Source organism: Cricetulus griseus, chromosome 7 (assembly GCF_003668045.3).
Source record: "Cricetulus griseus strain 17A/GY chromosome 7, alternate assembly CriGri-PICRH-1.0, whole genome shotgun sequence".
Lineage (NCBI taxonomy): Eukaryota > Metazoa > Chordata > Mammalia > Rodentia > Cricetidae > Cricetulus > Cricetulus griseus.
Genome location: NC_048600.1, coordinates 116,307,295 through 116,333,838, shown reverse-complemented (window position 1 = coordinate 116,333,838; position 26,544 = coordinate 116,307,295). Strand labels below are relative to the sequence as shown.

Below are 26,544 nucleotides of genomic sequence, written 5' to 3'. Positions count from 1 at the left end.
ACTTGTAGACCAGGCTAGCCTTGGACTCTCACAAAGATCTGCCTCTTTTGGCCTCTAGCATTGACATTAAAGGTGTATACTACCACACCTGGCTGGTGCTGGATTTTAAACCTACAGCCACAGCACAGTAGGCTTTCACTCCTCCACTGAATCATACCACTAGCCATTGTAACTTCTTTTTCTTTTTTTCTTTTTATTTTGAGGCAGTCTTGCTGTGTAGCTCAAGGCTGGCCCCAAACTTGTAATTAATCCTCCTCCTACAACTTCCACAGAGCCAAGATTATAGATGTTTGCCGTTGTAAGCTTTTAAGTGTTAACTCCACAGCATTAGGTCCAGTCTTTGTACAGTATATTTGACCAGTCTGTGTATCATACATAAGTGAATTCATACAGTATTTGTCCTTCAGTGCCTTCCTGACTTCCTTAGCATAGTGCTTTTGAAGTGTGGACAGGTTGTATTATGTGCTAGGATTTCATGCCTGCCTTAGGATAATGTTCCATTCTAAGTGTTCAGTGCATTTTCCCTTCATTCATGTAAGGGTGGTTATTTGGGTGTTCCTACCTTCTGGTTCTTCTGCTGCTGTGAACATTAGGATGCAAATAGCTTTCAGTATATGCGTTAAATTATTTACATGTGTGGGAGTGCTTTGTTTGCATGTATTTCTGTCTATCTACCCTATATATGCTATGCCCTAGGAGGCCAGAAGAGGACCTTGGATTTCCTGAGACTGAAGCTGTAGAATTGTAAGCTGCCCTATAAGTGTTGGGAATTGAACATGGGTCTTCTAGAAGAAGCCATTGCTGTTATCTGCTGTCATCTCTCTGACCCCTCAACATGTGTTTTGTTTTTTAAAGATTTATTTATTATGTATAGAGTGTTCTGCTTGTGTGTGTGTGTCTGCATGCCAGAAGAGGGAACCAGATCTCATTACAGATGGTTGTGAGCCACCATGTGGGTGCTGGGAATTGAACTCAGGACCTCTGGAAGAGCAGCCAGTGCTCTTAACCTCTGAGCCATCTCTCCAGCTCCTCAATATGTGTTCTAAGATTTATTTTTATGTGTCTAAGTGTGTGGGTGGGTATGTGCACATAGGTTTAGGTGTTCACAGAGGCCAGACTGGTGGATTCCCTGGAGCTAGAGTTAGAGGTGGTGTGAGCCTCCTGACATGGATGCTGCGAACTGAACTTAGGCTCTGTGGAAGAGTAATGTGTGCTCTTAACCACTTGACCATTTCACCAGCCTCCTCTTGATGGTTATGAACCTAGGGTTATACAGGTTGGGTTATATGGTGATTCTGTGTTTTAACTTTTTAAGCTTTTTTATTTTTGATAACTTGTTAGCCCTGGTTGGCCCAAAACTTAGAGAAAGTAGCCTTCCTCTGCCTCCTGAGGGCTGTAATTAAAAACAAAACAAAAAAACACCATGCCAGGCTGTGTTTTACTTTTTAAACCATCACCAAACTATTTTTCATAGTGAATTTTCGCATTTCTGTAAGACATATACAAGATGCCAGGCGGTGGTGGCGCACACCTTTAGTCCCAGCACTTGGGAGACAGAGGCAGATGGATCTCTATGAGTTTGAGACCAGCCTGGTCTACAAGAGCTAGTTCTAGGACAGCCTCCAAAGCCACAGAGAAACCCTGTCTCAAACCACCCTTCCCCCCAAAAATACATATATGATGTCCTGTTTTTTGTTTTGTTTTTTTTTCTATCCTGCTACACACCTCCAGTGTCTTACTGTCTTTACTTGCATTTGGTGAAACATCTATTTAAATCTTTAACTTTGCTCACCACCCCATGTCTCCTGTGTACCTTTTCCTTTTTTTCAGTGAGTGTGAGTGGAAATGACTGTGTGTTGAACGCATATGGGAGTCAGGGGACTTTGGGAGTAGGTTCTCTCCTACCATGAGGAGGGTGTCTAGGGATCAACTCAGATTGTCAGGTTTGCACAGGCAGCAGTTTTATCTGATAGATCGTAAAACTGGACCTTTCTTTTTGTTTTGTTTTTGTTTTGAGACAGGGTCTCATGTATTCCAGGTTGACCTAGAACTTGATGTGTAGTCAAGAATGACCTTGAGGGCTGGAGAGATGGCTCAGAGGTTAAGAGCACTGGCTGCTCTTCCAGAGGACCTGAGTTCAATTCCCAGAAACCACATGGTGGCTCACAACCATCCGTTATGAGATCTGGTGCCCTCTTCTGGTGTGCAGATATACATGGAAACAGAATGTTGTATACATAATAAATAAATAAAACCTTAAAAAAAAAAAAAGAGAGAAATGTCTTTAAAAAAGAAAGAAAGACCTTGAACCAAGTTTGCCAACCCTTGGGGTGGGGGGTGTGTGTGAGATAAGGTCTTACTATATAGTCTTGGATGGCCTGGAACACTATGTAAGGCTGGCCTTGAACTAACGAAGATCCACCTACTTCTGCCTCTCTCTTGAGCGCTGGGATGAAAGGTTTTTACCATCGCCTGCAGCTTCATCCAGTTTTTAAAACTGAGTTAAAATGTGTCCTTTTGTTGTATTTGTGTGTGTGTGTGTGTGTGTGTGTGTTTATTTGGAAAGAATGTTTTTGTTTTGTTTAAAGATTTATAATTATGTATAGCATGTGTATTTGTACATGGGTGTTTGCACATTAGTGCAGGTGCTTTGGAAGGCTAGGTCACTGGATTGCCTGGAGTTAGTTATAGATGGTTGTGAGCTGCCTGATGTTGGCTCTGGGAACTGAAATCCAGAAGAACAGCAAAGTGCCCTTACCTCTGAGTCATCTCTCCAGCACAGAAGGAACTTTTTTTAAAAGTTTTCTTAGGGAGCTAGGGATTTAGCTCAGCTGGTAGAGTGTTTGCGCACCTTTCGTGAAGCCTTCAGGTCCCTCCCCAGTACTGCATACTTCAGTCATAGTTGTGCACACCTGTCATTCCAGCACTGGGAAAATGGAGGCAGGAGGGAAGTTTCTGAGAAAGTACATGATTGTTAATAGTCTGAGCTTTGTGTGGTAAGAGTCTGGAGGTTACTGCCACTCTGCCTGGGCTTCCTAATCGCATTGAAGAAAGAGTGGAGCATATAACCGGGTACCACCCCTGTTTTAACTGATGAGGCTCATCTTCCTGTTACTTTATTTTCTAGGCCATGGGCATTAATGACCTGCTGTCCTTTGACTTCATGGATGCCCCACCGATGGAAACTCTGATCACAGCCATGGAGCAGCTGTATACACTGGGGGCCCTGGATGATGAGGGCCTGCTCACTCGCTTGGGCCGCAGGGTAAGGGGCAAGGAGAACTTGTGCTTTGGGGAGGGTGCCCTGACCAGTCTTCCACCTTCGGTTTTGCAAAAGCAAGTGTTGAGGCCTTGGAGAAGCATTGAGTAGGATTAAATGCTCTTTCGAAAGTGGTGGAGGGGGAATGGTAGATGGGAGCCTAGGCTGACCTTGAACTCTGGTCTTCCGACCTCTGCCTCCCAAGTGCTGGGATTTTAGGCAGACATCACCACAGCTGGCCCTAAATGCCTTTTATTTTATTTCAGGAAATGAGTGGAATTTATTTCTACTCCAGGTTTATTATTATTAGTGTTGTGGGTGGATGCTGGAGGTGGTCATGGGTTATGGAGTTGGTTCTGTCTTTCCTCCTCTGCATGGGGTCTAAGGATTGAACTCGGGTCACAGGCTTTTTATTTTATTTTATTCTAATGTGGACGGACTTTTTCTTTTGGGCCAACAGCTCACACACACACACACACAAAAGACTCAGAGACTTATTATTAATTATAAAAGCTTGGCCTTAAAAAAAAAAAAAAAAAAAAAACAATCCAAAGGGGAAAAAAAATAAAGCCAGGTGGTGGTGGCACACACCTTTAATCCCAGCAGTCAGGAGGCAGAGGCAGGCAGATTTCTGTGAGTTCAAGGCCAGCCTGGTCTACAGAGTGAGTTCCAGGACAGCCTCCATAGCTACTGAGTAAACCTGTCTTGAAAAAAAAAAAAAAAAAAAAAAAAATCCCAAAACAACAGAAAAACCCCAAACAAAAAACCAATTAGAGTAACATATCTTCACAGTGTACAAAAAGATTATCCCACAACATTTTAGGTTTTTTGGAGGGTTGGGCAGGGGACATGACAGGATCTCACTGTGTATCCCTGGCCATTTTAGAACTCACTCTGAAGACCAGGCTGGCCTCAAACTCATAGATCCACTGCCTGGCAGGTTTTGCTTTTTAACTTAAATTTTATATTATCACTTTAAAATGTTTCTTAGATGTTTGCAGTTTGTTTTACTCAGGATATATTATTAAATCTAATCTTGATTATTTTTATGATTATTATTTTTATTGTTATTCTAAAATAGGTTCTGTGTGTAGCCCTGGCTAGCCTGGAAGTAGCTCCCTATAATCTCAAAAATAAATAAAGGGTACCTGCAACATTCCTATTTACACCAACAGTAATATTCTTAGGCTCTGAGAGCTTATTAGCAAAGTAAATTTGTGGTGGAGACAGGCACCCCACATCATCATGGATGCGTCTGTCTGGCCTCAGGGAAGCAGTTGTAGTTTCTTTTTCTTCCTGTAGATGGCAGAGTTTCCTCTGGAGCCAATGCTCTGCAAAATGCTCATCATGTCTGTACATCTGGGCTGTAGTGAAGAGATGCTGACTATCGTGTCCATGTTGTCTGTGCAGAATGTCTTCTACCGACCCAAGGTAAGGTGCTCAGCCCCATGTCCGAATGGGTGTTGTGACATCAGCCTGTGCTGTGTTGTTTGTTGGAGATGCTGTGACAAGGGTACCCATACATTTCTATGCTAGCTGTTCACTTAGTAGTTGTTGGGTAAGGAATGACTTTCTGTCCTACTGCTTGGCAGGATAAACAGGCCCTTGCAGATCAGAAGAAGGCCAAATTCCACCAGACAGAAGGGGACCATCTTACCTTGCTGGCTGTGTACAACTCCTGGAAGAACAATAAATTCTCCAACCCATGGTGCTATGAGAATTTTATCCAGGCTCGTTCCCTACGCCGGGCCCAGGACATTCGCAAGCAGATGTTAGGCATAATGGACAGGTCAGTCAGGAATGGGTGGCGTTAGTGTTTGGGTCGTCATGTCTCCCTGGGTTGTATGACTGCTCATCTCCAGTTGTATCTGCATAGTTGCAGGTACCTGTGTGCTTGTTTCTCACAGAACATTTTTCCTACAGTGGTCATCTTACTTCTGGCTGTCTCCCTGTAGGCAGGCGTGTGGCTAAGGATAGCTTCAGAAACTTCCTAAGAGGAAGATAATTTAAGTAGTTAAGAATGCTTTGCTGGCCAGGCGGTGGTGGCGCACACCTTTAAGCACTTGGGAGGCAGAGACAGGTGGATCTCTGAGTTTGAGGTCAGCCTGGTCTTCAAAGTAAGTTCCAGGACAGGCATGGCTACAGAGAGAAACCCTGTCTTGAAGGGAGGAAAAAAAAGAATGCCTTGTTTACAAGCTTCTGGATCCTTAGTCTGGGTTTGAATTCTTGCCTGAGCCAAGCGTCTGGCTTTTACTCCCTTCACATTGCCCACTGTGTCCAGTGCTGCCTCTGTAGTGCACTGCTCACTGAGCAGGCTCACGCCTTCTGTGCTCTTGCTGTCTGATAGGCACAAGCTGGATGTAGTCTCCTGTGGTAAGTCCACAGTCCGAGTGCAGAAGGCCATCTGCAGTGGCTTCTTCCGGAATGCTGCCAAGAAGGACCCGCAGGAGGGCTACCGAACACTAATTGACCAGCAGGTGGTCTACATCCATCCTTCCAGTGCGCTCTTCAACAGACAGCCAGAATGGTAGGTGGCATGTCCTGGCAGAGAGGACTCCTAAGACTCTGCACCCTCACTCCTCATTCTAGAATTTCTAGTCGCAGAAACCCAAAGTAGGCACACCACCAAGCTCCCCATTTTTTCTTATTTGTTTGTTTGTTTGTTTGTTTGCTTGTTTATTTATCACATATACAGTGTTATACCCAGGCCAGAAGAGGGCACCACGTTGCATTATAGATGACTGTGAGCCACCATGTGGTTGCTGAGAATTGAACTCAGGACCTCTGAAAGAGCAGCCAGTGCTCTTAACCTCTCCAGCCCCCCCCCCCCATTTTTTCTTTAACATGTGAGTTTACGTGTGCAGGTGCACCTTTGTGCATGTGTGGAGGCTGGAGGGCAGCCTCAGGATGTAGGCAGACTCTTCTTTCCCACCTACAAGTTCCCAAATAACTAACATGGAGACTTAACCATAAATGCACTGCCAAAGCTTAGGCTTGTTACTAACTAGCTCTTACCACTTTAATTAACCCGTTTCCATTAATCTACATATTGCCATGTATGTGGCTTGTTGCTTTGCCTGTCCTCCAGCATGTCCTGTTCCTGCTTCGTCTCCTGGCAACTCCCAAGAATCCACCTTTCTTCCTCCAATGATCTCCTAATCTTGCTCTCCCACCCAATCTCTTTCTGCCCTGCTATAGGCCAGTCAGCTCTTTATTAACCAAATACGAGTAATATATATTTACAGTGAACAACAGGATTACTCCACAGCCTCAGGAGTCATCCTTGGAAATAGTCTTCCTTCTTTTAAGATTGGTGTGCCTATAGCATACCAATGAGACTAGATTGGCTGGTGAGCCCTAGGGATCCTTTTGTCTCCGCCGCCTCAGCACTGAGATTACAAGTGTATGTTACCATGCCCAGCATTACGTAGGTGCTGGGGATTGAATTTAGGTCCTTAGTCTTGCAAGGCAAACATTTTATCTATTGAGTTATCTTTCCAGCCCATAAACATTCCCTTTAAGAGAAGTAAAATTATAGGAAAGAAAGCAGGGAAGGATCTTAGAAATCATCTGTTGCTGGTGCTTTTCTTGTCCCACAGCCACTTCAGCCCCAAATAAACACACGATGCTATATTAACTATAATATAAAACTATTGGCCGATGGCTAGGGCTTCTTACTGTCTAGCTGTCTCTTATTTATTAACCCATAACTACTAATCTATGTATTTCTACATGGCTTTATCTTGCCAGGGAATGTCTGGCACATTCTATCTTCCCAGTCTCTACATGGTGTCTCCTTGAGGGGCCTGTCTGCCTATCTTTCCCAGAATTCTCTTTGTCTTCTAGTCCTGCCTATCTTCCTGCCTCTATTGGCCAATCAGTGTTTTTATTCATCAACCAATAAGAGAAACATATATACAGAAGAACATCCCCCATCAATCAGGTTTTGGGGTTTTTTGTTTATTTTTCAAGACAGGGTCTCACTATGTAGCTCTGGTTGGTCTAGAAGTCACTATGTAGACCAGGCTGGTCTCGAACTCCCAGAGATCTACCTGCTTCTGCCTCCCAAGTTTTGGGATTAAAAGCATGTGCCAGTACACCCAGCATGGTCCTTCAAATTTTTTAAAGCCAGGCATGGTGGCTCATGCTTGTAATCTCAGCTCTCAGGAGGCTGAAGCAGGAGGATTGCCTTGAGTTTGAGACTAGTCTAGGCTACACGTGGTAGCCCAGTCTCAAACAAGCAAAACCAGGGCTGCTGAGATGGCTCAGTAGGTATAATGCTTGCTGTGCAAGCCAGATGGCCTGAGTTTGATCCCCAGAAGCCACATGACTTTAGGTGGAGGGAAACTGACTCCACAGGGTAGTTCTCTAATGTCCATGTGCAGGCTCACACTCACACAAATATGCACATACTTACAGGTGTGTGCCGCCACACCTGGTGCTACACACCATGCCTTCCTTCCTATCCCGTGATGGTAATCTGTGTAGTCCCTCTCCGTAACCTTAGAATTCTATGGAAACTGAAACCAGATTTATTTTATAGATCAAGAAACTGAAACCTAGAGAAGGGACAGAGCTGTTTCATTGTCATTTGATTAGTTCATGCCTGAGACTGGACTAGAGCTGTTTCCCTATGAGCAGTCTTTTGTTGGAGGGGTGTAGGCTGGCAATAATGGGGTGTGTCTTTCATAAACAGACCAGTCTCCTGAAGGGTTAGGTAGGAGAAATGATAAGACCAAAATGTCACCTCAGCTGTAGTCTCCAGGGACTACAGTGGGGTGGAGTCTAATCCAAGGCTTGAGTCCTGTCTTTCTCCCACAGGGTGGTATACCATGAACTGGTGCTGACCACCAAGGAATACATGCGTGAGGTCACTACCATCGACCCCCGGTGGCTTGTGGAGTTTGCTCCAGCTTTCTTCAAGGTCTCCGACCCAACCAAGCTCAGCAAGCAGAAGAAGCAGCAGCGCCTGGAGCCTCTGTATAATCGCTATGAGGAGCCGAATGCCTGGAGAATCTCCAGAGCCTTCCGGCGGCGCTGAAAGTCAGACCCACTCACTCTCCTCTCCCGCAGCATGTGGCTTCCTCTGCCTGATGACAAGCTGATCCTGTGATGACCTATCTCATACCAACATTTTCCAAACCTAACTGTCTTCATAGTGTAAGATAGAAACAGATTTAAGCAGGGCTTTGGCCGGAGCCTTTAATCCCAGCACTCAGGAGGCAGAGGCAGGTGGATCTCTGAGTTGGAGGCCAGCCTGCTCTACAGAGCGAGTGCCAGGACAGCCAGGCCTACACATTAGAGAAATGCTGTCTTGAAAAATCATACACACACAACACACACAGATTGGACAAGTTATGCATCCTGGGATGGGAAGGGGGAGTGTCTGTGATGTATGACACACAGCAAGGGCCCTGATACCCCAGCTCATGCTTGCTGAAGGAATGAACTGTGACACTCATGAACCATGTTGGCCTCACTCCCTACTCCCTCCCCAGTCTCTGTACTTGGATTTTTTACCTCCTGGAAATATTTATTTTCTTAAGGAAATAATAGTTTATTGTGACTTTTTCTTTTGGGAGGGGCAGCTGAAATGTCAGGCTCTCGGCCTGAGTTCAGAGTGGTGCACATGGCAGAGAGTCTCCTAACAACAAAGCCCAGGCCTCCCTGGGCCAGACCTCCAGTCTCTTTCAGCACCACTGGAGCTGGCTCAGCCTTGCAGCACATGGCTCCAGATTAACCAAATCTGTGCCAGAGTACTAAAGTCTGGTGCCTGGTGGTCAGCGATGCAGCGTCTGAACACAGTTTTCCTCCATCCTCTGTTCCCTTCCTGTCACACTCCCATTGAGAAGTGTGTTCTGTTTCCTTTGAAACATAGCAAGTAGTGACACCATGACAATGTTTGTGGTTTGTTTCTGTTTTTTCCTCCTGAAGTCAATGGACTGAGCAAAGCCTCCCTTGCCATCATTGCCAGCAGAAAGCAAGCAGAACACCTCTCAGCTGGTGTGTGCTGATGAGACCTATGCTCTGGGTAGTGACCCATATCCTCATTCCTCTTAGTGGTTTTTCCTAGTGCCCCCTTAGAGTAACTAAGGTGGTGCTGTGCTAAAGGGAGACTGTCATGTCCTGCTGAGTCAGACTGGAGCTTGCTGAGGAGCCCTGGGGATATTGGGCCCATCCTAGACCATGGCATTCTTCCTGCAGCCCGTCCCATGTTAGCAACTTCTAAATGTAAGTAAATTAACTAGTGAGTGGTAGGCCAGATGCCAAAAGACTACAACATTCTTGGGTATGTGACAGTGTGTAGTAACTGGTGGCAAAGAAGCCACCCTGATGACAAGTCTGAAAATCCAAGGGACAGGAACATAGATCAGGCATTGAGGGGCAGAGTATGTGTCCTTAGATGTCACCCAGTGAGGACCTGTATGAAACAGAAGTAGGAACCCAGCATCCAGTTCCTGGTCTTTTTAATAGAACACTTGGCAGTTGACAAGTGCGCCCGTCATCCTTGCGTGAGGCCAAGCTAACATCCGTATTGTTGCCCTTTTCCTATATTTGCTCTCTTCCCGCTCTGCTTTCCATTTTCCCCTCATAGGAATATATGTCCTCCATACTCAGCCCCAGCCCCAGCCCCAGCCAGGGTGTTTTAATAGGTTAGGACCACAGGGCTGATTATGGATGTATCTCTGCTTATTCCTTCCTTGTCTACTTGAGAGCTGGGGTCACTTCTCTGCTGTGACAGTACCCCATCAGAATAGCTACTTCAACTACAGGCCAAGACTACCTTGAGAAGTCTCTGAGATTTTGGGGGTTGAGCTGGCCTGTCCACAGTGACAGTGGGGCCCTTGATCCTGATTTCTGTCTGTATCCTTCTCCACGTGTGTGTTTGAAACTGGATCTTACTTTATAGTCCAAGCTACCTTTGCATTCATGATGGTCCTCCTGCCTCAGCCTCCCAAGTTCTGGGTTTACATGTGTGTATCACTAGGCCAGTTTTGTCTCTTTAGGAAAAATTTGCTTAAAGTATTTTATGTGTATGTGTGTTTTGCCTGTATCAGGCATGTCTGTGTACCACCTGTATGTCATCTCCGGTCCCTGCAGAAGCCAGAGAAGGGACTCCTCTGGAATTGGAGTTTCAAATGGTTGTGAGCTGTCGTGGGTGCTGAGAATAAAACCCAGCTCCGCTGGAAGAGTCCCCAGGGCTTTTGATAGCTGAGCCATCTCTCCAGGCTCTTGTCTCATTCGGTTCTCCAGCCAGTATTTCCTAAGATTGAGAGCCCAAGAGAGGATGTGGGTCTTGTGCACAGAACTGGAATCTTGGCCACTATATGCATATGTGTGGAGGTTGGAGAACACCCCATAGGGAATTTGTTCTCTTGCTCCACCATGTGGATGCTGGGGATAGAACTCAGGTAGTTAGGCTTGGAGGGAGCACCCTTACCCAGTGAGTCATCCTGCTCAGTCTAACTTCCCCCCCTACCCCCAACTGCTTTTCTGTCTCTTGCTCTGAATTGAGTCAGTACATTTGATTTTTGGTGTTTCTAGGAAAAAGTGGTGCCTTGTATTTGTGGATAGCAGTTGGCTTTCCATTGAACGGGCTTGTTTTTAACTGAGCCGAGTTCTGGAAAGCTGGCTCTCGATAGATTCTGTCCCTCCCTGATCTGCCTGCCACAGCTCTTCAGTCATACATTGTTTCTCCATCCCAAGACTGGTCTTAGGAGGATGTTTGCCACTACTACCCCCTCAAGAGCCTCCCCAGAAGCCCCTGTCACCTCCTCCCCTGCAGCAACTTTCTCCTTTCCCACTCTCTAAACACTTGTCCCTGCCCCCAGTAAAAGCAGCAACCTGGAGCTCGTAGAGGGAAAGACTCGAAGCTTGGATAAACATGGTCTCCTGGTCATGGGAGCAACTGTGATCACAAAGTCACAGACCAGTGTCTCCCTGAAGATATTCCTATATTCCTAGGGACAGGCCAGCCAAGGGATAGTCAGGGGTACCCATGTGGGTTAAAAAGTACCCTCTCCATCATTTCTGGATCCTTACAGGATTCTGGGCTGGGGAAGAGATTTCGTGAAGTTGACTTTCTGGAGGAAAATCAACAGCCGGAGGGGAACTGCTTTACTCCAGATCTGCAGGGGAGGGCCTAAACTAGAATCCAGGAACAGGGTGTCATCACATGTCATCATATAAGGCCTTGGGACAGACTTCAAACACTGGTCATCTGCTTCCCGGCAATAGCTCTTCCCACCCACCCTAGGTCCTTGCAAAGAGCGAACAGAGTTAACGGGAGACGCAGCGGCATTTATTAAGGTCTGGCAGATGAGGTGAAGGTGGAGCTAGGCATAGGCACACCTAGGGCGGGGCGCCAGAGGCTCCCTTGGAGGAGGTCCCCTTCCGTCCCTGCTTCCACCCAACACCCACCCCAGCTGCCTCCCACCTGCTCCTGCCTCCCAGAGCACAGCACCAAGAACACAGGATCCCAGCTCAGGGCAGAGCCCAGGCTTCTGTCTCCCATGGCGGGAGAAGTGGGGTGTTCTGGGAACCCCCTTGGCCCTGCTGCCATAATAAAGTTAGGAAGCCCCTTTGTCTGTCCCCAGAACAGAACAAGCACTGGTTCTCTGTGGTGGGGTGGCCAAGCTGAACCCCTGAGGGCAGAGGTGAATGACAGCAAATTCATTGCTGCCTTTAGACTTGTCCTGCCTCACTGTCCTTCCCGAAGACTGCTTTTTGGCCGAGTCTGGCCAGGAGTAAGATGGAATAATGACGATGTGACCCCAGAGACTTGTATGGGCATCAACATGAGGGCTTCCCCAACGCCGAATCTGTTGATATGTACATCGGGCAGCCCCACCCATGGCAAGGGAAAGCCACTGGTACCTAATAAGAATATCCACCTTTGTGGCTAAAGGGCTGAGCAGGGCCAGCCAGTTCTGGGAGGTAGGCAGGGCTCTCATCCAAGTGGGACAAAGGGACTGTGTCCTCCTCGCTGACTGGCCGGTCAAACTCAGCCTTCAGAGCTGGACGCTGATTATCCGGGAAGGCCAGAGAGAACAGGGCCTCGGGCTCACACACAAACTTGTACACGTAGCGCTCACCAGCCACCTGTGGAGAGAGGGCTGTCAGGCCAACATGCATACCCTGCCTCAGTAGGGAATGTAGAGGATCCCGTCCTTCTCATAGGTCACAAAAACACACCAGGAACCCCTTCCCTTGCTTTTCCACACTGGTTCTTCTTTAAACCAGCACGCTTTGGAACAGCCCAGTCACTGTTTAACAACTTCACAGAGGAACCTTGGGTTTTATAATTTCTGTTCCCACAAACCTAAGAAACTCCCTGTCTCTCCCTCCCTCTCTCTCTTCCTCCCTCCCTCCCTCCTCTTAACCCTCCCTTGATCTCTCCTCATGGCCATGCTAAGACCTCAGTCCGACCTTCTGCATAATGCCTTTCTCATAATAGTATCGAAGTGAACGGCTCAGCTTGTCATAGTTCATGGCTGGCCTGTTCTTCTGGATGCCCCAGAGCCTGGCGACCTAGGGACAAGAGACAAAGCATTTGGGTGGAGATGCCATTTCCAAGGAAAATTGGGAGGGAAGGAGTGGAAAGAGCATTTGAGATTCTTGGTGTAATCTAGACTTGTTACCATACAACTGACTCAGGCTTGGCAACTAGGTCAGGCAGATGGAGGATGCCGGTGAAGGCAAGTGCCCTGTTTCTCCTCTCAAGGCTCCTAAGGTGCTGCGGAGGAGGGGTGGGAACAACCAAGACCCACCTCTTCAGGTTCAATTAGTTTAAACTCCATCCCCCGGCCTGTCCAAGCAATGAAATGCGCATTCGTTGGGTCATCCAGCAGGGCCACCAGAAACTGCCACAGTTGCAAGGCACCCCGGCGCTGGTAGGGTGGCCCCTCCCGGAAAGCTCCAACCCCTTCCTGTTTGATGTCTCCTGGGAAAGTGGAAATAGGTGTGAGGTACATATCCCCTAACCAACCTCCTTCCCTTCCCCGTGGGGTGTCCCCAAAACTCTTTCCTGAGAGTTCCGACCTCTACCAACAAAGAAATGTGATTCTTACAGGACCCAGTGTGATAGGGGTGGAGAGGCCCTAACCCTCCCATGCAGTCACTTGTCTGACCTTCAAATTTTTCAGGGACAATGCAGACATCATCTGGGAATGGTCGAAGAGATTTCTCATAGCCATAACCTTGTGGAGAAAGTTGGGGATTGCTCAGGACTTAGGGTTCACTGATTGAAGACCCCCTAGAATCCAAAGGAACTCCTAGGTGGAGTGACTCTCCCTGACAGCAAGGACCCCCCCACACCCCAAAATTAGGAGGCCTTAGCCAGGAGAGGAAGAGGCGCCTTACCTATCACCCCATCACCTGGAGAGGGCCCCGAGAAGCCCTCTGGGTGGAGGTACATTGATGCACACCCTGGGACATCTGCGGGAGGAAAGAAAGGGTGACGCGGGTAAGGGGCTGGTGAGGCTGAGGAGCAGGGGAGGAAGAAGCCCTGCACACATTCAAGAAACTCATGCCTGCTAGCCTGCAGCCCAGACTGCCCTTTTCCCGCCACCAAATGCCAGGGGAAGTTCCCCCAGAGGGAGCTGGAAGCTTGAAGCTCTCGGTTTGAGGGCTGGGACGAAGGGCACGAGGTGGGAAGAGCACGGGGGTGGGGGGGAGGTGGGGGGCAGCAGCTGGGGCTAGGCAGCCTGTTCCACAAGGCCCAAGATTCCAGGGAGCAGCTGTTTCCTGTGAGTTCAGGGGAAGGAGGGGGTGAGAGATGAACCTCCGGGGGTTGGGAAGGGTTCGGTAAGACTTCCTCGGAATGGGCACATGTCCGGTCAGCCGGTCAGGTTCCAAGGCCAGTACCTCTGTGTCTCTGTGTCTCTGTGTGTGTGTGTGTGTGTGTGTGTGTGTGTGCATGTGTGAACAAGTGAGAGAGGAGCGCAGGGGGTGGAGTGGGGGCCATCTAGAGAAAAGGCAGCGGGCACTGGGCTGTTTTTTTGTTTGTTTGTTTGTTTTTTCGGGTCTAAGCGGACTCTACGGCGTTCCCTGCCATAGAACTGAAAGCTCCCAGCTCCACCTAGGGAAGGTGACTGTGTGAACCACGCTTCAAGTCCAACCCCTTCCCGCCCCCTCCACTCCCACCTATGAATGAGCCGCTGACACCCGACACCTCGGGGGTGGGGGGAGGCAGGAGGGAGGGTTCATTCATGCCTCCATTTTGTGAATGGAATTCCTGACTCCATTCAGGAAAGCGGAGGGAGGCGGGGAAGGAGTTCAAGGGCAAGTAACACGATCCCCCTCCGGTCTCTAGCCTTTGAAGGTCAGTAACTCAGAGCATCTCTTCCAGCCGCCACTTCACCAGGGGCGATACAGCCAGGTTTGAGGAAAGGAAGCAAGCACCTATCCTGTTCTCCCTGGAGCAGCTGGGGTTTCGTGGTTCAGCCCCCGACCAAGAAATACTGTGCTCATCAGGAAAAGAAAAATTCTACAGTTCTAGACTCTCCCTTTCTCCATTTATTTTGAGACACGGTCTCTGCAGCCCAGGCTGGCCTGAAACTCATTATGTAGCTCAGGTTAGTCTTAAACTCATGGCCATCCATCTGCCCCCACCTCCTGAATGCTGGCATTAATGGAAAGGCACAACCACAGCTCAGTTTTTTGTTTTTTTTAATAGACACTAGTCCAGGCTAGCCTTTGCGTTGCTGATCACTCTGCCATCACTTCCCAAGGGCTTGGATTACATGGGTACACATGTTCAGCTCCCTTCATAGTTTTAAGCCATTTTTGTATCCTTCAACTGCATACTCTAGTTCCAGGCACAGTACTCTTGTCTTAGTGGGTTAATTAAAACCCCTAAACCTCAAACAGAAGTAAATGCCAACCCTTTTTATTGTATAAGGGCAAAGGTCTATATACCTTATTATTTTATCTAAAAAAAAAAAAGTGAGTTGTATTATGAACTGATGTATGGACCACAGAAAGGCACAAACCTTCTAGGGGTCTTTGCTTAACCTCACTGCTCATAGGAGTACTTGCCACTCCACCCTGTCAATCCCAGAAAAACTCCTGGAATCCCCACAAGAGTCTCTTACCTGAGTCATAGGCGAAGTCTGTGCGCTCCTGTTTGATCACCACCCCCGCCCCTGGGTACCTGTGCCCACTGACCCCACCCTGGGTCGCAGCCGGCTGGCCAGCCTGTTCATACAAGGGGTCGTGGTACTCCTGCTTGAAGCTCTGCTGGGGGTAGGGTGGGCAGGGCTCCGACAGCTGGTGTTGGTAGGGGGCTGGGAGAGGTTCCCGGCCCCCTCCCTGAGGAGATGTGAAGGAGTGGCACATATCCAGGGGCTGCTGGAAGACAGAGCTGGATGGGATAGGCAGAGAAGGAAGAAAAGAGAATCCTCCATTAGGTCCCCCTGAGCCTGTCACTTGCTGACCGGGCTCTAGAGGGATAACGAGAGTGTTTCTCTGGTTCTCCTTTTCTCCCAGCCAGGTCTCTATAGAGAACTAGGGAATTGGGCCCAGACTGCCTGGCGAGGCCTGGGTCCCCCGGTACTGTCTCCTTACCTGTGCTCACCAAGGTACCCATGGCCAGGGTGGGACTGGGAGGAGCTGGAGGTTCTCAGGAGGCTCTGCTGCTGTTCTGCCCTGGGAAAGGGCTGCAGGGGTGACTGTCCAGGGGCACCGGGGGCGGGGGACTTGATGGCGATTTGTCTGGGGGAGTCATAGGCACTGGGGTTGAGGGGGAGAGGGGAATGAGGGGACAGAGAAGCTAGGTGACCATCTTTTACCCATCATCCCCCAGGAAGTGATTACTACAATTATAGGAGTTAGAGGGGTTGGTCGAAATTTTATTTATATATTTTTGTTTTGTTTTGTTTTTCAAGACAGGGCTTCTCTCTGTAGTCCTGGAACTCCTCTGTAGACCAGGCTGACCTCAAATTCACAGAGATCTGCCTGCCTCTGTCTCCTGAGTGCTGGGATTAAAGGGAGCACCACCACTGCCAAAGCAATTTTGTTTGTTTATCGTCTTTTTGAGGTAGGGTTTCTCTATGTATCCCTGGCTGTCCTAGAACTCACTCTGTAGACCAGGCCGGCCTATGCCTCCCCAGTGCTAGGAAAGTTTTTTGTTTAAAGTAGGGTCTCATGTACCCCGTGGTGGCCTCAGACTCTCCGTATGTAGCCAACAATGACCTCCAACGCCATTCTCCTCACAAGTGCTGAGCCTGCATGCACATAATCACCCGCCAGGTTTATGTGGTGCTGACAGTCAAATCAGGATGTGCTCCAGAGGCTAGCACTCTGCCAGCTCAGCTACATTCCCAGCCTCTAGGCGAATTCTTTTTCCTCTCCTCCAAAAGGGTCTTGCTTTGTACCCCAGCTTGACCTGGACCTCCCCATGGAGCGAAGGCTATCCTCAAACTTACTATCCTCCTGTCTCAAGCACATGCCATCATATTTGTCTAAGTGACAACCTCTTAGCTTGACAACATCTCTCCAAAGCACAGCGTAACTGGTTTGAGTAGGACAAGGGCCTCCAAGTAGAAACTCACTGTGCTCAGGTCTCTCAGCACGCTGGGGGCCATCTGTCCAGTGTGTGCTGCCTCCTGCTAATACTCACAGGGAACCTTGCTAGTACTACCTACAGGACTAGGAAACCCTGTTAGCCACCCTTCATTGCGCCCTCAGCTCACAGCCCCCTCCCCCTCAACAAAGCCTTGACCTCCTGACACCTTGCCCCAGACTTCACCACACCCACCAAGGCCAGGGCTCACCTGGAGTAAAGGCACTGCTCTCCATGGTGGTAGGGGAGTGGTGGCTTCCTGCTGCAGGACAGGGCCGGTTCTGTGCGGGGACTCTGGGGTTCCTTCTTGATCCTGGTGGTGGGGCTATGGAAAGCTACTGTGGGGTAGGACAGTAGAATAGAACAAAGCCACAGTGTCACATCGAGGCTGACAGGGCTTCTGATAAAGACCTTAGCTTTCTGAGGGCTGGCTAGGTTACTGGCACAGTGTCCTCGCTGCTCTCATTCTCTGAACACCGAAGTTGACGATTTCAGAACTAGTTACTCCCAGTATGTCTAGTTTTATACATCAGACTAATGTCTCATATTAACCAAGGAAACATCTAAGAATTCAACATGCACACCCCAGCTAAGGAAACACCTTCCTAAGAGTGAGCATCTTAGACCCAGGACCTCTGGCTTTTCTGAGTGTCCTGGGAAACTCAAGTGAGGGACATGTTTTCTTGTTTGGGGCTATATTCTCTGGTTTTCTGAGAGAGTTGGGCTATTAGCCCACTTGCATGTCAGCTGAGAAACAAACACATGCTCCCAATTATCTGTGAGGAGCACTGGCCTTTTGGGGGCCCTTTCTGAGTCCTCAACGTCCAGCTACCACTGTGGCTGAGCCCTGGTGTAAGTGACATCCTGGCTTCCTGCAGTCCCATCATACGCCCTGGAGTCCACAGCTCTGATGTCTGCTGTTTTCCATTCTTGTGACTGTTTTATGTCATGAGTGATGACATCCGAGAGCAGTACCTGATAGCCAAACATCCTTTCTTCATACTTTGCTTTTTCTTTTTTGTTTTTTCAAGACAGGGTTTCTCTATGTAGCTCTGGCTGTCCTGCAACTCACTCTGTAGACCAGGCTGGCCTCAAATTCACAGAAATCCACTTGCCTCTGCCTCACAAGTGCTGGGATTAAAACACCACACTAGGCATTCTTTTTCATTTGAGGCAAGGCCTCACTATGTATCCAGACTGCTCTCAAATTCACTGTTCTCCAGATTACAGGTGTGGGCCACTTTACCTGGCCAAGCATCATTTCTCAATAGTGACATTGAGGTCAGATTTGGCAGGGGCGGGAGGATGTCCTGAGCATTGTAGGATTTTTGCAGTACCCAACCCCAAACTCTCCAGAGACACTGACAAATCTTTCCTGGGGCAACATCACCAGCACAAAAGATAATAACAGAAAAACAGAGCTGGATCCTGCTGAGCTGTCTCAAGCCCCTTGCTTTGGCTGGGGAGAGAGCATCTGCTCCGGCCTTCACATGGCTACAACTCCAGAGGGGAACCAAGGTCTTCATCTCCCAGTCACTGCCTTGGTCTTGGAGTCCATATTACAGAATGGGGAGCCTTGACCTTCACCCTGTCTTTAGGTGAGAGCAAACTGCTCTTCTCTGGTGACTCTCTGTCCCCATGACTCACTTCCTGTGGTACCCTGACCCTCATCCCCCACCCTTGCACCCAGCACTCACTACTCACAGTTTTCTGAATGGAAATCAGGGACAAACTGCTCATCGCTGTCTGGTACCTGAGCTGCAGAGAGAGGCCAGAGGTGAGTCTGGGGTGCAACCCTGCAAAGTGGCAGCACCAGGAAGACACCACTATTGTCACCCTGAAGATCAGCGTCAGGAGCTTTCCTTAGACCAGGAGTGATTCCACCCCAGGCCCTGCACTCTCCAGCTCCGGCTGCATGAAGATGCATGAAGATGGGGGTGGGGGTTGGCACAGGGACTGAACTTGTCTGAGCAGACTCCAGTCTTTGTCTAGATGTTTTGTCCCTGGTCCCTCCATTTTTCTGAAGTGCGAATGGACCTGCCTTTCAAAGTTTCCAAAGCTTTGTCAGGGCTCACAGCAGAGTGTCATCAGGGGTGAGCAGGAGTTACAAACTGTGGGGTCCTGTGGACCTGGAATCAGATGAGGAAACCCTGAAGTTGGGAAGGACCCAGGAGTCTGCTCTTCAGATAATTTCCTAGGTGCTTTGGGAGACACTCAAGCGTTCTAGAGCCTAGGAAAGGACCGGAGCAAAGGGAGCAGCTGCAGGGATGTGAGAAGAGGGTAAAAATAGGACAGGAAGAAGTTGGAGACACCACCTCATCACTGATGTGTAGCCAAGGGAAAGGAGGGCTTTCCAAACCTGGAGGTCTGCGGAGCATTCTCCGGGGGCGAGCATCTCTGTCCCAAAGGGCACCTAGATGGACTCCGCAGTGTTTGTTTACTTTTGCCTCTCTATCAAGGGGGAAGAATTACAGCAGAAAGAACAGACACAAAGAAGGACCTCCTGATTGTCTAGGACAATAGTGGGTCTGAAGCAGGACAATGGAACTCGTGACCCAGGAGACTGGACTGCCACTCCCTGGAGTCTGCTCTCAAACTGGACAATGTCAAAATGGCAAGATAAAAGACTCAGACTTCAGAGTGGCTGATGAGGCTGTAAGACGAGGGTTAGGGAACACTCTACACCCAATCTCATGTGAGTACACAGGCTTAGATCTTGGCCATAGGACCCTGTGTTTCCCTACTCACCCACTCCAGGCCCTGCAGCCCGCACAGCCGGCAGGGTGATCTTTGTACAACAGAAACCAAATCACTTTGCTCTCTCGCTTAAAATGTGAAATCCGAACTCCTGTCCTTGGCTTCCTCTCATCTCTCTGGCCTGCCTCTCTTTGCTATCATCACACCCTGGCACCTTGGTCTCCTTTAGTTCTCAGTCCTGCTGAGCTGAGACCTTTCCCCCAGATCCTCTGCTCTGTTCTGGGTCTCACTATGTAGCCCAGGCTGCCCTAAAACTCAGCATCTTCCTGACTCTGCCTGGAATGCTGAGGCTACACATGGGCTCCCTGCCAAGCTTATTAGAGGCCTTCTCTGACCACCCAAAGCAGAACTGTCCCTTTTGGCTTCTGTCTCAGCTAGCAGTACCCCCTCCAACTCCCTCTTATTAAAGTATATTTGCAGGTTAATGTTCATCTCTTCACCAGGAAGTTAAGCTGTAAGGACAGGGGCTTTGCCTTCTTCAGATGACAATCTAGCACCGAGAACAGGCTCCTACTCAGATCAGATACTGAAATGATTGTTATTTATCAGTAAGCATCCGATGAGACTTGTCCTCAGGCTGGGAGGAGCTAGCACCACAGACTCTGAAAGCAGAGAGACCCTAAGCCAGGCAGACCTTCCCTTACCTTTCCACACACCAGCTACCACCAGCGCTGGCACACCACCGGAAAAGCTCATCTTACAAGAATACTCAAGCTGTGATCATATGCTTGCTTCAAATGTCAACGGTACTACGTGGTTGACAGACATAAGTTTGTAGTTGATTTTTATTTATTTACTTATTGCAATGGTGGGGGTTGAATCAAGGTCCTTTTGAACCCTCAGCCCTTGGTTTTTGTTTGTTTGGTTTGGTTTGGTTGTTTGTTTTTGTTTTTTTGAGACAAGGTCTTACTATGTACCCCAGGCTGGCCTGAAATTCACCATCTTCCTGCCTCAGCTTCCTAAGGGCTGTGATTAAAGGCCTATCAGCACCATGTCTGGCTTAGATTATTATTTTTTTAGAGAGATTGGGGTGAGGGAGTTTAAGAACCAGAAGTCTCCAGTAGTTAAGAACTTACTTAGATCAGTGTACTACATCAATGGGACACTACATCTCTCCACAAAAACATACATAAATCCCCAGCGTGTGGAGGCCCAACTACAATCCCACAGAAGCTGTCCTCCAGCCAGCCTGACTGAACAGTCACCCGGCTTTGTTATTGCCACCCAGGTTCCCAGTCCTCAAATCTGTAAAGTCATTCTATAAGACAGAGGTGGGTCAGACATCCACATTTGCAATAAATGTCCCTGATGACTGGCTCATTTGGAAAACACTAGTTCATTCCTGTTTGGTCTTCTGCTCATTCTGACAGACACCCTGAAGGTGGCAGGAGCAAGCTGGCTGAGCAATATTTCCCTCCCTGCTACTTAGGCTAGGAGGGTCCCAAGGGCAAGGAAGGGGTGCAGAACTTGGCAGAGGGTAGCTGACGTATTCTGGAGTCCCTCTTGGGGCCTCATTAACTACCAGTTTCCAGTGAGGTAATGGGCTGGGGGCATCTCCTGCTGACGCCACTGGGCTAGAGAGTCCTGTGGGTCATCTGACCTTTCCTCCTGCCTCGGGCTTGAACATTTATCCAGAACCCCTGGAAGAGACCTCTCTTCAGCACACAGACTATACCCCCAAAGAAGTGATGCTGTCCTCTTCCTAGAATGGGGAGTGAGCCCTACTCCGTACTCAGCTCTCCCAATATTGGCCCTCTCCCAAAGGGGTACAGCAGGGCCCTCAGTCACCCAGAGACTATCACTGAGGATACAAATAGGAACAGAAACAGAGCCTTGCGTTCCTGGAGAGCAGAAGAAATTTTAATTACCATGTTTGGTCTTGAACGTGCACCATTCTATTTGTTGACTGGGCTGTGTTTTGGCTGCTGAGCCACTGTGCCAAAGTCTGCTCCACTGGCACTAAAAAGGGACTATCTAGGTGGGGACATGGCAGATGATTAAGGTAGGGTGTGTGTGTGTGTGTGTGTGTGTGTGTGTGTGTGTGTGGCCAGTGTAATTCATGAGTATGCATGCACTCGGGCTCGAACACACACACACACACACACACACACACACACACACACACACACACAGAGTACTCAGGGGCTGTCCTGCAACAGAGAGCAAGGGGACCCCAAAGATGGGCTCCAGAATAAATGGGAAGTTCAACCAGCTAAGCTGTGAAGCCTATCATGAGCCTGCTACCATGTATCCCCAAAAGGGATGTCAACCACCCTCTGGGTGTGGGGCAAACCCACATAAGAGTGAATGGTAGCATTCTTCAGAGCTTTTGCTCTGTTGTGTTACCATTGGCTTGGGGGGGCTCTCACCCACGCCCTGCCCCCACCCTGGCAGCCTCTATCTTGGAAGGAACCAGTTCTCTATCTTTGGAGGGGACATTCCTCTCCAGGGACCTTCTGGAAGGGGAGGAAATAGAAAGATGGAGGAGGCATTGAACTAAGAAAGACTAGGGGGAAAATTGAGGTCTAACCCCTTCTCCCAACAGCCTCCCCCCCAGACACCAGGGTGCATGCATACACTTTCACTCAAATTCCTTGTACTTCACTCTGAGAAAATATATGGGTGAAAGCACCCTCTATATATGGGGTCTCTCTTTTGGACCTATATATAGATAAGGAGGCCAAGGGGCCAGGGGAGGGTAGCCCTCTTGGAGGATTATTTGGCTGCAGTTAATTCTTGTTGAAGGATGAGCCACATCCATCCCTTAAAATTCTGATAAAAGCTACAAACCATTCCCGTCCTAGAAAAATCCATATAATCACCACATTTGGTACAACCCTAACAGTTTTACACATAGAACAGCAATATTAAGGACCCCGAATCTATCCACAAGTCTTCTGGGAATTAACAGACGTCCCCTCCCCAACTTCATACAAAGGGCGTACACAGCTCAGTCAGTGTTCCCCACTACCAGAGAGACCACAGAACCATTGTCCCCAATGGTTCTTGAAGGCCCCTGACAGTCCCACAAAGGGACCCGCCATCAGATCCACAAATCTTTTACATAACCAGCCACATCTTGGCGCAGTCTGCCTGAGCCTGATCCATTTCCCAACAGCTCAACCGATCACAGGTACCCAGAAACCAGATGACCCTCTCAGCTCACTTCATCCTTCTCTTACCCAGAAATATCCTGACCCCAAAGATGTGTATGCTGCCGCAGAAGAGCCTCACCAACACTCACCCCCAAAGCCCAGTCAGCAGCCCAGATGCCGGAAGCCACATCCACTCCTCTCTAAACCTGCTCAGGTCCAGCCTGGTCACCACCACCCCGAAACCTTCACTGCCCCACCCACACTATAAGCATTCACTGCTTCTCTCCAAATTGATGCTTCAGGAAGAAACCAAGCCGAGAGAGGTTGGGCTATGGGCCCCATTCCTCCTGATGTCCCCCACCACTGGCAAGTTTCCAAAAGAGCTCGTCCCTCCCTGGCACCCCTTCGGATTGGGGGGGGGCACTGACCTGGTGGGAAGAGGCAGGAGAGGAGACTGGGGTGGTGTTGGGACGGTGCAGGGGGACAGGACCCCGGCAGCTGCATCTGTCTCCGAAGAGAGAGTGAGGAGCGAGTGGCCTCAGCATCCCCCCCTCAGGCCTGGCCGTCCATCGACAGCTGGGAACCTGAGCTGCTCCCTCAGGAGGAAGGAGAGGGAACCAAGGAGATCCCAGCCCCCCTTGCATTCCCCACCCCCTCCTCCCCACCCATTGGATTTAAATGTACAGGGACTCCCAAGGCAGCAGTATGTAACACACACATGCACGCGTGCGCACATGCAAGTGCGAAACCATTTGCTGTCATACTAGCACACACAGACAGACACATGGACTGTCACCAGACCCACCACCAAGGGGAGGAGCTTCCAGGTTGGGTGAAGAGAGCTTTTTCCATCCCTTGTCATCCAAATAGATCAAGTACTACCACAATGCCACCCTAAGCTAACTCACAGCCTGGGAGCTAACCACTGTGGGGACCCTCAGCTGATGGGCAGGGAAAAGAACCCAGAGAGCCAGACCAAAATAAAAAAAAAATCAGGTGGTAAGAAAGGAGGTCTTTAAGAGCTCATGGAAACCCTGAGTTCTTCAGCCCCAGAACATGGAGCAGGGAAAGCCCACCCAACAAAGCTCTTCATGTAACTAGGAGCTAGACACTCAGCTGAAGGAGATACACTTGATACCCCAGAACCCACACACCCCATGCTAAAACAGTCATTCCCTAACAACAACAACAACAATAATGTGTGGTTTGAGATGGTGGCCACGACAGACCTCATTTTACCTCAGATCTACCTAGTGGTCTTTTTCTTTTCACCCAAGCACTCCTATAGAGAAAATCCTGGGAGAAGGTGAATTTAAGCTTTTAAATTCCAAAAGAAAGGTACCCAGAGTGGAGGAATGGGAAAGCCCACAGGAAGAGAAAAGACAAAAGACGTCAAGAAAGAGTTCACTTTCAGTTTCTTGCTTTTCAGATTATTGATATAAAGGGGATGTTAGCTAAGATGGGGTTGTTAACCCTTCCTGAATCACAGGGACTGTAAGTCACCATGTCTCCTTCTACTGGCAGCCCTCTGCCAGTGACACCCTTAGGCTAAATAACCTCACCAAAATACACCAACTAGGATCCAACTAGGACACACCGCCCCACCCAGCCCAGGCTGGGCCACTGACCCCATCCTGGCCAGCTCACAAGCAACCCACCAGCATACAGGAAGGGGGGCATTTGCCTGGGGGTGGAGGTATTCAGGAGGGATGGAGGGAGGACCAGTTGCCACTGGAATTATAATCGAGGCTATTTGGGGAGGCAGCCCTGAGTCTTCTTTGCCAAAGTGCCAAGGAAAGAATTATTGAAACTTTTGTTGTTATTTTGGCTTTGGCAGTAAATTGGCCCTTGGAGTTAGGAAGACGCGAAAGGAAGGCAGTAAAAACCAATGTTCGAGCAACTTCAGAAGATAGGTAACAAATTACTTATTTCTCCTGTTCCTCACTGCTCTCTTTCTACATCTCAACACCCCAACACTACACCTAGGCCTGGAGCCTCCTGCCAACAAACTTTGCAAATGAAATTTTCAACCAGGAAAAACGGGCCTGGGGCCAAGTTCCATTCAAATAAGCAAATACCCCACACAATAGTCTGATTCATCCCCAGGCCTAGTTATACAAGCCTGGCTCAGGGTGAGAAAATAAATATGGATATAAGTGTCCACACTGAGCGCTGGGAAGAGTGAAGTGGTTAGGACTGGGGGAGGGGACTGAAGGACTCCTTGAGACAGAGAAGACCCCCCTACACCCCACTTCTAATTCCATAAAGACAACAAAACTACTCACCTTCAGCGAGCCACGTCTCTTGGAAGTGACTGAGATCCTGGAAGAGATCTGATGGGTGAATATTGGAATTGGTGATGAGGTGGAGAGGCTACGGGGAGAGACCTGGCGAGCCCGGGTTACAGCCTCCCCACTGGGATAAGGGAAGGAGAAGGATCAGAGTCCTCTAGGTGGTTTGACTTTTGGGGAAACGTGGGCTGGGGAGGTCCAGTATAGGGCTTTGGGATGTGTGTGGGTTGAGGAGAGGGGTCGCAGTTAGTCTGGTTCTTTACCTTCTGAGTCGGAAGGCGGCAGGGAGCCCGGGTCCATGAGCTTCCCCTGCGGGACCATCAGCGCTTCGCCCAAGCTCCCATTTCCGGGAGATTTCTGCTGGAAGGAGGGGGGAGAATGCCCCGAATCACCCTAAGGAGTCTAGTTTTTGGGGGGTGGGGTCCCGGGGCGGCTCAGGGGCTAGGCCTCCCTGGACCCCACTGAGACCCCCCGGGAGGGGGCTATGGGGCAAGTAGGGGCGGGTGCGGGGCGGGGGGGCGTGGAGGCCGGCGCGGCGCTCACGCTGCAGAAGGTGTAGGGCACTCGCTGGTCCAAGTATCCGCCTTTCATCCTCCGCTCCATCCGGCCGCTCCCTCCGGCCACACGGCCGGGCCCCCGCGCGGAGGCAGAGACCTAGGAGGGGGGAGGCAGTTCGTACACGGTCCCGGGAGCGCTGCGGGGGGGATGGGGCGATCGAGAGGCTTCGGGTCGGACAGTGAAACTTCTCCGACTCGCTGGGACCTGCGTGGCCAAGTGCCGCCACCGCCACTCCCCTCCCGCCAAAGGAGGTCCCACCTGCTCCCGCGAGCCGGGGTCGGCGTGTCTGCTTTCTGCAGCCCTGCTCAGCCCGGGCTGGGTTACATAAGACGTGTGTGTGCGCGCGTGTGAGTGTGTGAGTGTGTGAGTGTGTGTGTGTGTGTGTGTGTGTGTGTGTGCGCGCGCGCGCAAGCCGCACACCATTCGCACGCCCATAACTCAGGCGCCCCCTCCAGCCCCGAATCCCGACGCCTCCCACCCCCGCCCGGGAATGTGCGGAAGCGGGCACCGAACGGAGAGTGTGGTGTGTGGGAGACGAAGCGGGGAATCAGACACTCTCCCTTCCTTCCCCTTCCGCAGCTTCACCTGAGGCCCGCGCGTCTGTGCCGGAGCCGCGGGGGGATGCTCAGCATGCCCGGGGGATGACACAACTAAGCTGGAGGGGCTAGGCCGGAGCGAGGCGGCCTGAGCCCCGCGTCCCCAGAGCCCCGGCTTGTTTTCCGGGCGCAGCAGACAGTTGTGAGCCCAGGGGAGCAGCTGATTGGTGCATTTCCTTTGCCTCGGCCTCCGTTCTCGCTCTCCCCCCACCCCACCCCCGGTTCCCTTTGTTTCATTGACTTTTGTGAATGAAACCCCAGGGCCGGGCACGCCCGCCAATCCGCAGACTCGCCTAGCCTGGCTTGAGGGCGGAGTTTCCCATCCACGGAGGCCAATCAGAATGTAGGGGCTGTCTCTCGGCTTCATTCACTTCTTAGACTCCCATTCATAAAAAAATAAACTCCTTTCGGCCCCAGTTCATTC

The 26,544-nt window shown here is 49.8% G+C and overlaps 2 protein-coding genes across 13 annotated transcripts in view; one reads left to right on the top strand and one right to left on the bottom strand.

Annotated features, from left to right (window-relative positions):
• LOC103158905 (ATP-dependent RNA helicase DHX8) overlaps window positions 1-9,155 on the top strand; it is a 38,338-nt gene extending 29,183 nt beyond the window's left edge. The window contains exons 19-23 of the mRNA XM_027427924.1: window positions 3,128-3,265; window positions 4,562-4,690; window positions 4,852-5,048; window positions 5,607-5,786; window positions 8,081-9,155. Coding sequence (XP_027283725.1) covers window positions 3,128-3,265; window positions 4,562-4,690; window positions 4,852-5,048; window positions 5,607-5,786; window positions 8,081-8,300 — 864 coding nt within the window. The 3' untranslated portion in view covers window positions 8,301-9,155. The remainder of the gene's footprint in view (window positions 1-3,127; window positions 3,266-4,561; window positions 4,691-4,851; window positions 5,049-5,606; window positions 5,787-8,080) is intronic.
• Window positions 9,156-11,539: 2,384 nt separating this feature from the next.
• Window positions 11,540-26,323, bottom strand: LOC103158999 (ETS variant transcription factor 4). 12 transcript variants are annotated; one of them, XM_035447435.1, is made up of 13 exons: window positions 26,110-26,323; window positions 25,510-25,620; window positions 25,230-25,326; window positions 24,961-25,008; window positions 18,528-18,581; window positions 17,035-17,161; window positions 15,827-15,973; window positions 15,355-15,623; window positions 13,622-13,696; window positions 13,390-13,458; window positions 13,030-13,202; window positions 12,689-12,790; window positions 11,540-12,361 (listed from the first exon to the last, which is right to left on the bottom strand). In XM_035447435.1, the coding sequence occupies exons 2-13, from the start codon at window positions 25,567-25,569 to the stop codon at window positions 12,137-12,139; spliced, it is 1,446 nt and encodes a 481-aa protein (XP_035303326.1). In that variant the 5' UTR covers window positions 25,570-25,620; window positions 26,110-26,323; the 3' UTR covers window positions 11,540-12,136. The 12 variants fall into 12 exon arrangements, with proteins under 12 accessions (XP_035303326.1, XP_035303324.1, XP_035303327.1 ...); XM_035447433.1 differs by having other exon boundaries at window positions 15,827-15,991; window positions 17,035-17,158; XM_035447436.1 differs by having other exon boundaries at window positions 25,230-25,323.
• Window positions 26,324-26,544: the final 221 nt, after the last annotated feature.

What these genes read in the sequence shown, in the direction of transcription:
- LOC103158999 (XM_035447430.1), bottom strand. Translation starts at nt 25,569, where the DNA reads ATGGAGCGGAGGATGAAAGGCGGATACTTGGACCAGCGAGTGCCCTAC. An exon ending in TGCCCTACACCTTCTGCAGC is followed by an intron (nt 25,327 to 25,509) that starts GTGAGCGCCGCG and finishes CCCTCCTTCCAG; the next exon opens with CAGAAATCTCCCGGAAATGG. An exon ending in AGAGACGTGGCTCGCTGAAG is followed by an intron (nt 18,582 to 24,960) that starts GTGAGTAGTTTT and finishes CTCTCTCTGCAG; the next exon opens with CTCAGGTACCAGACAGCGAT.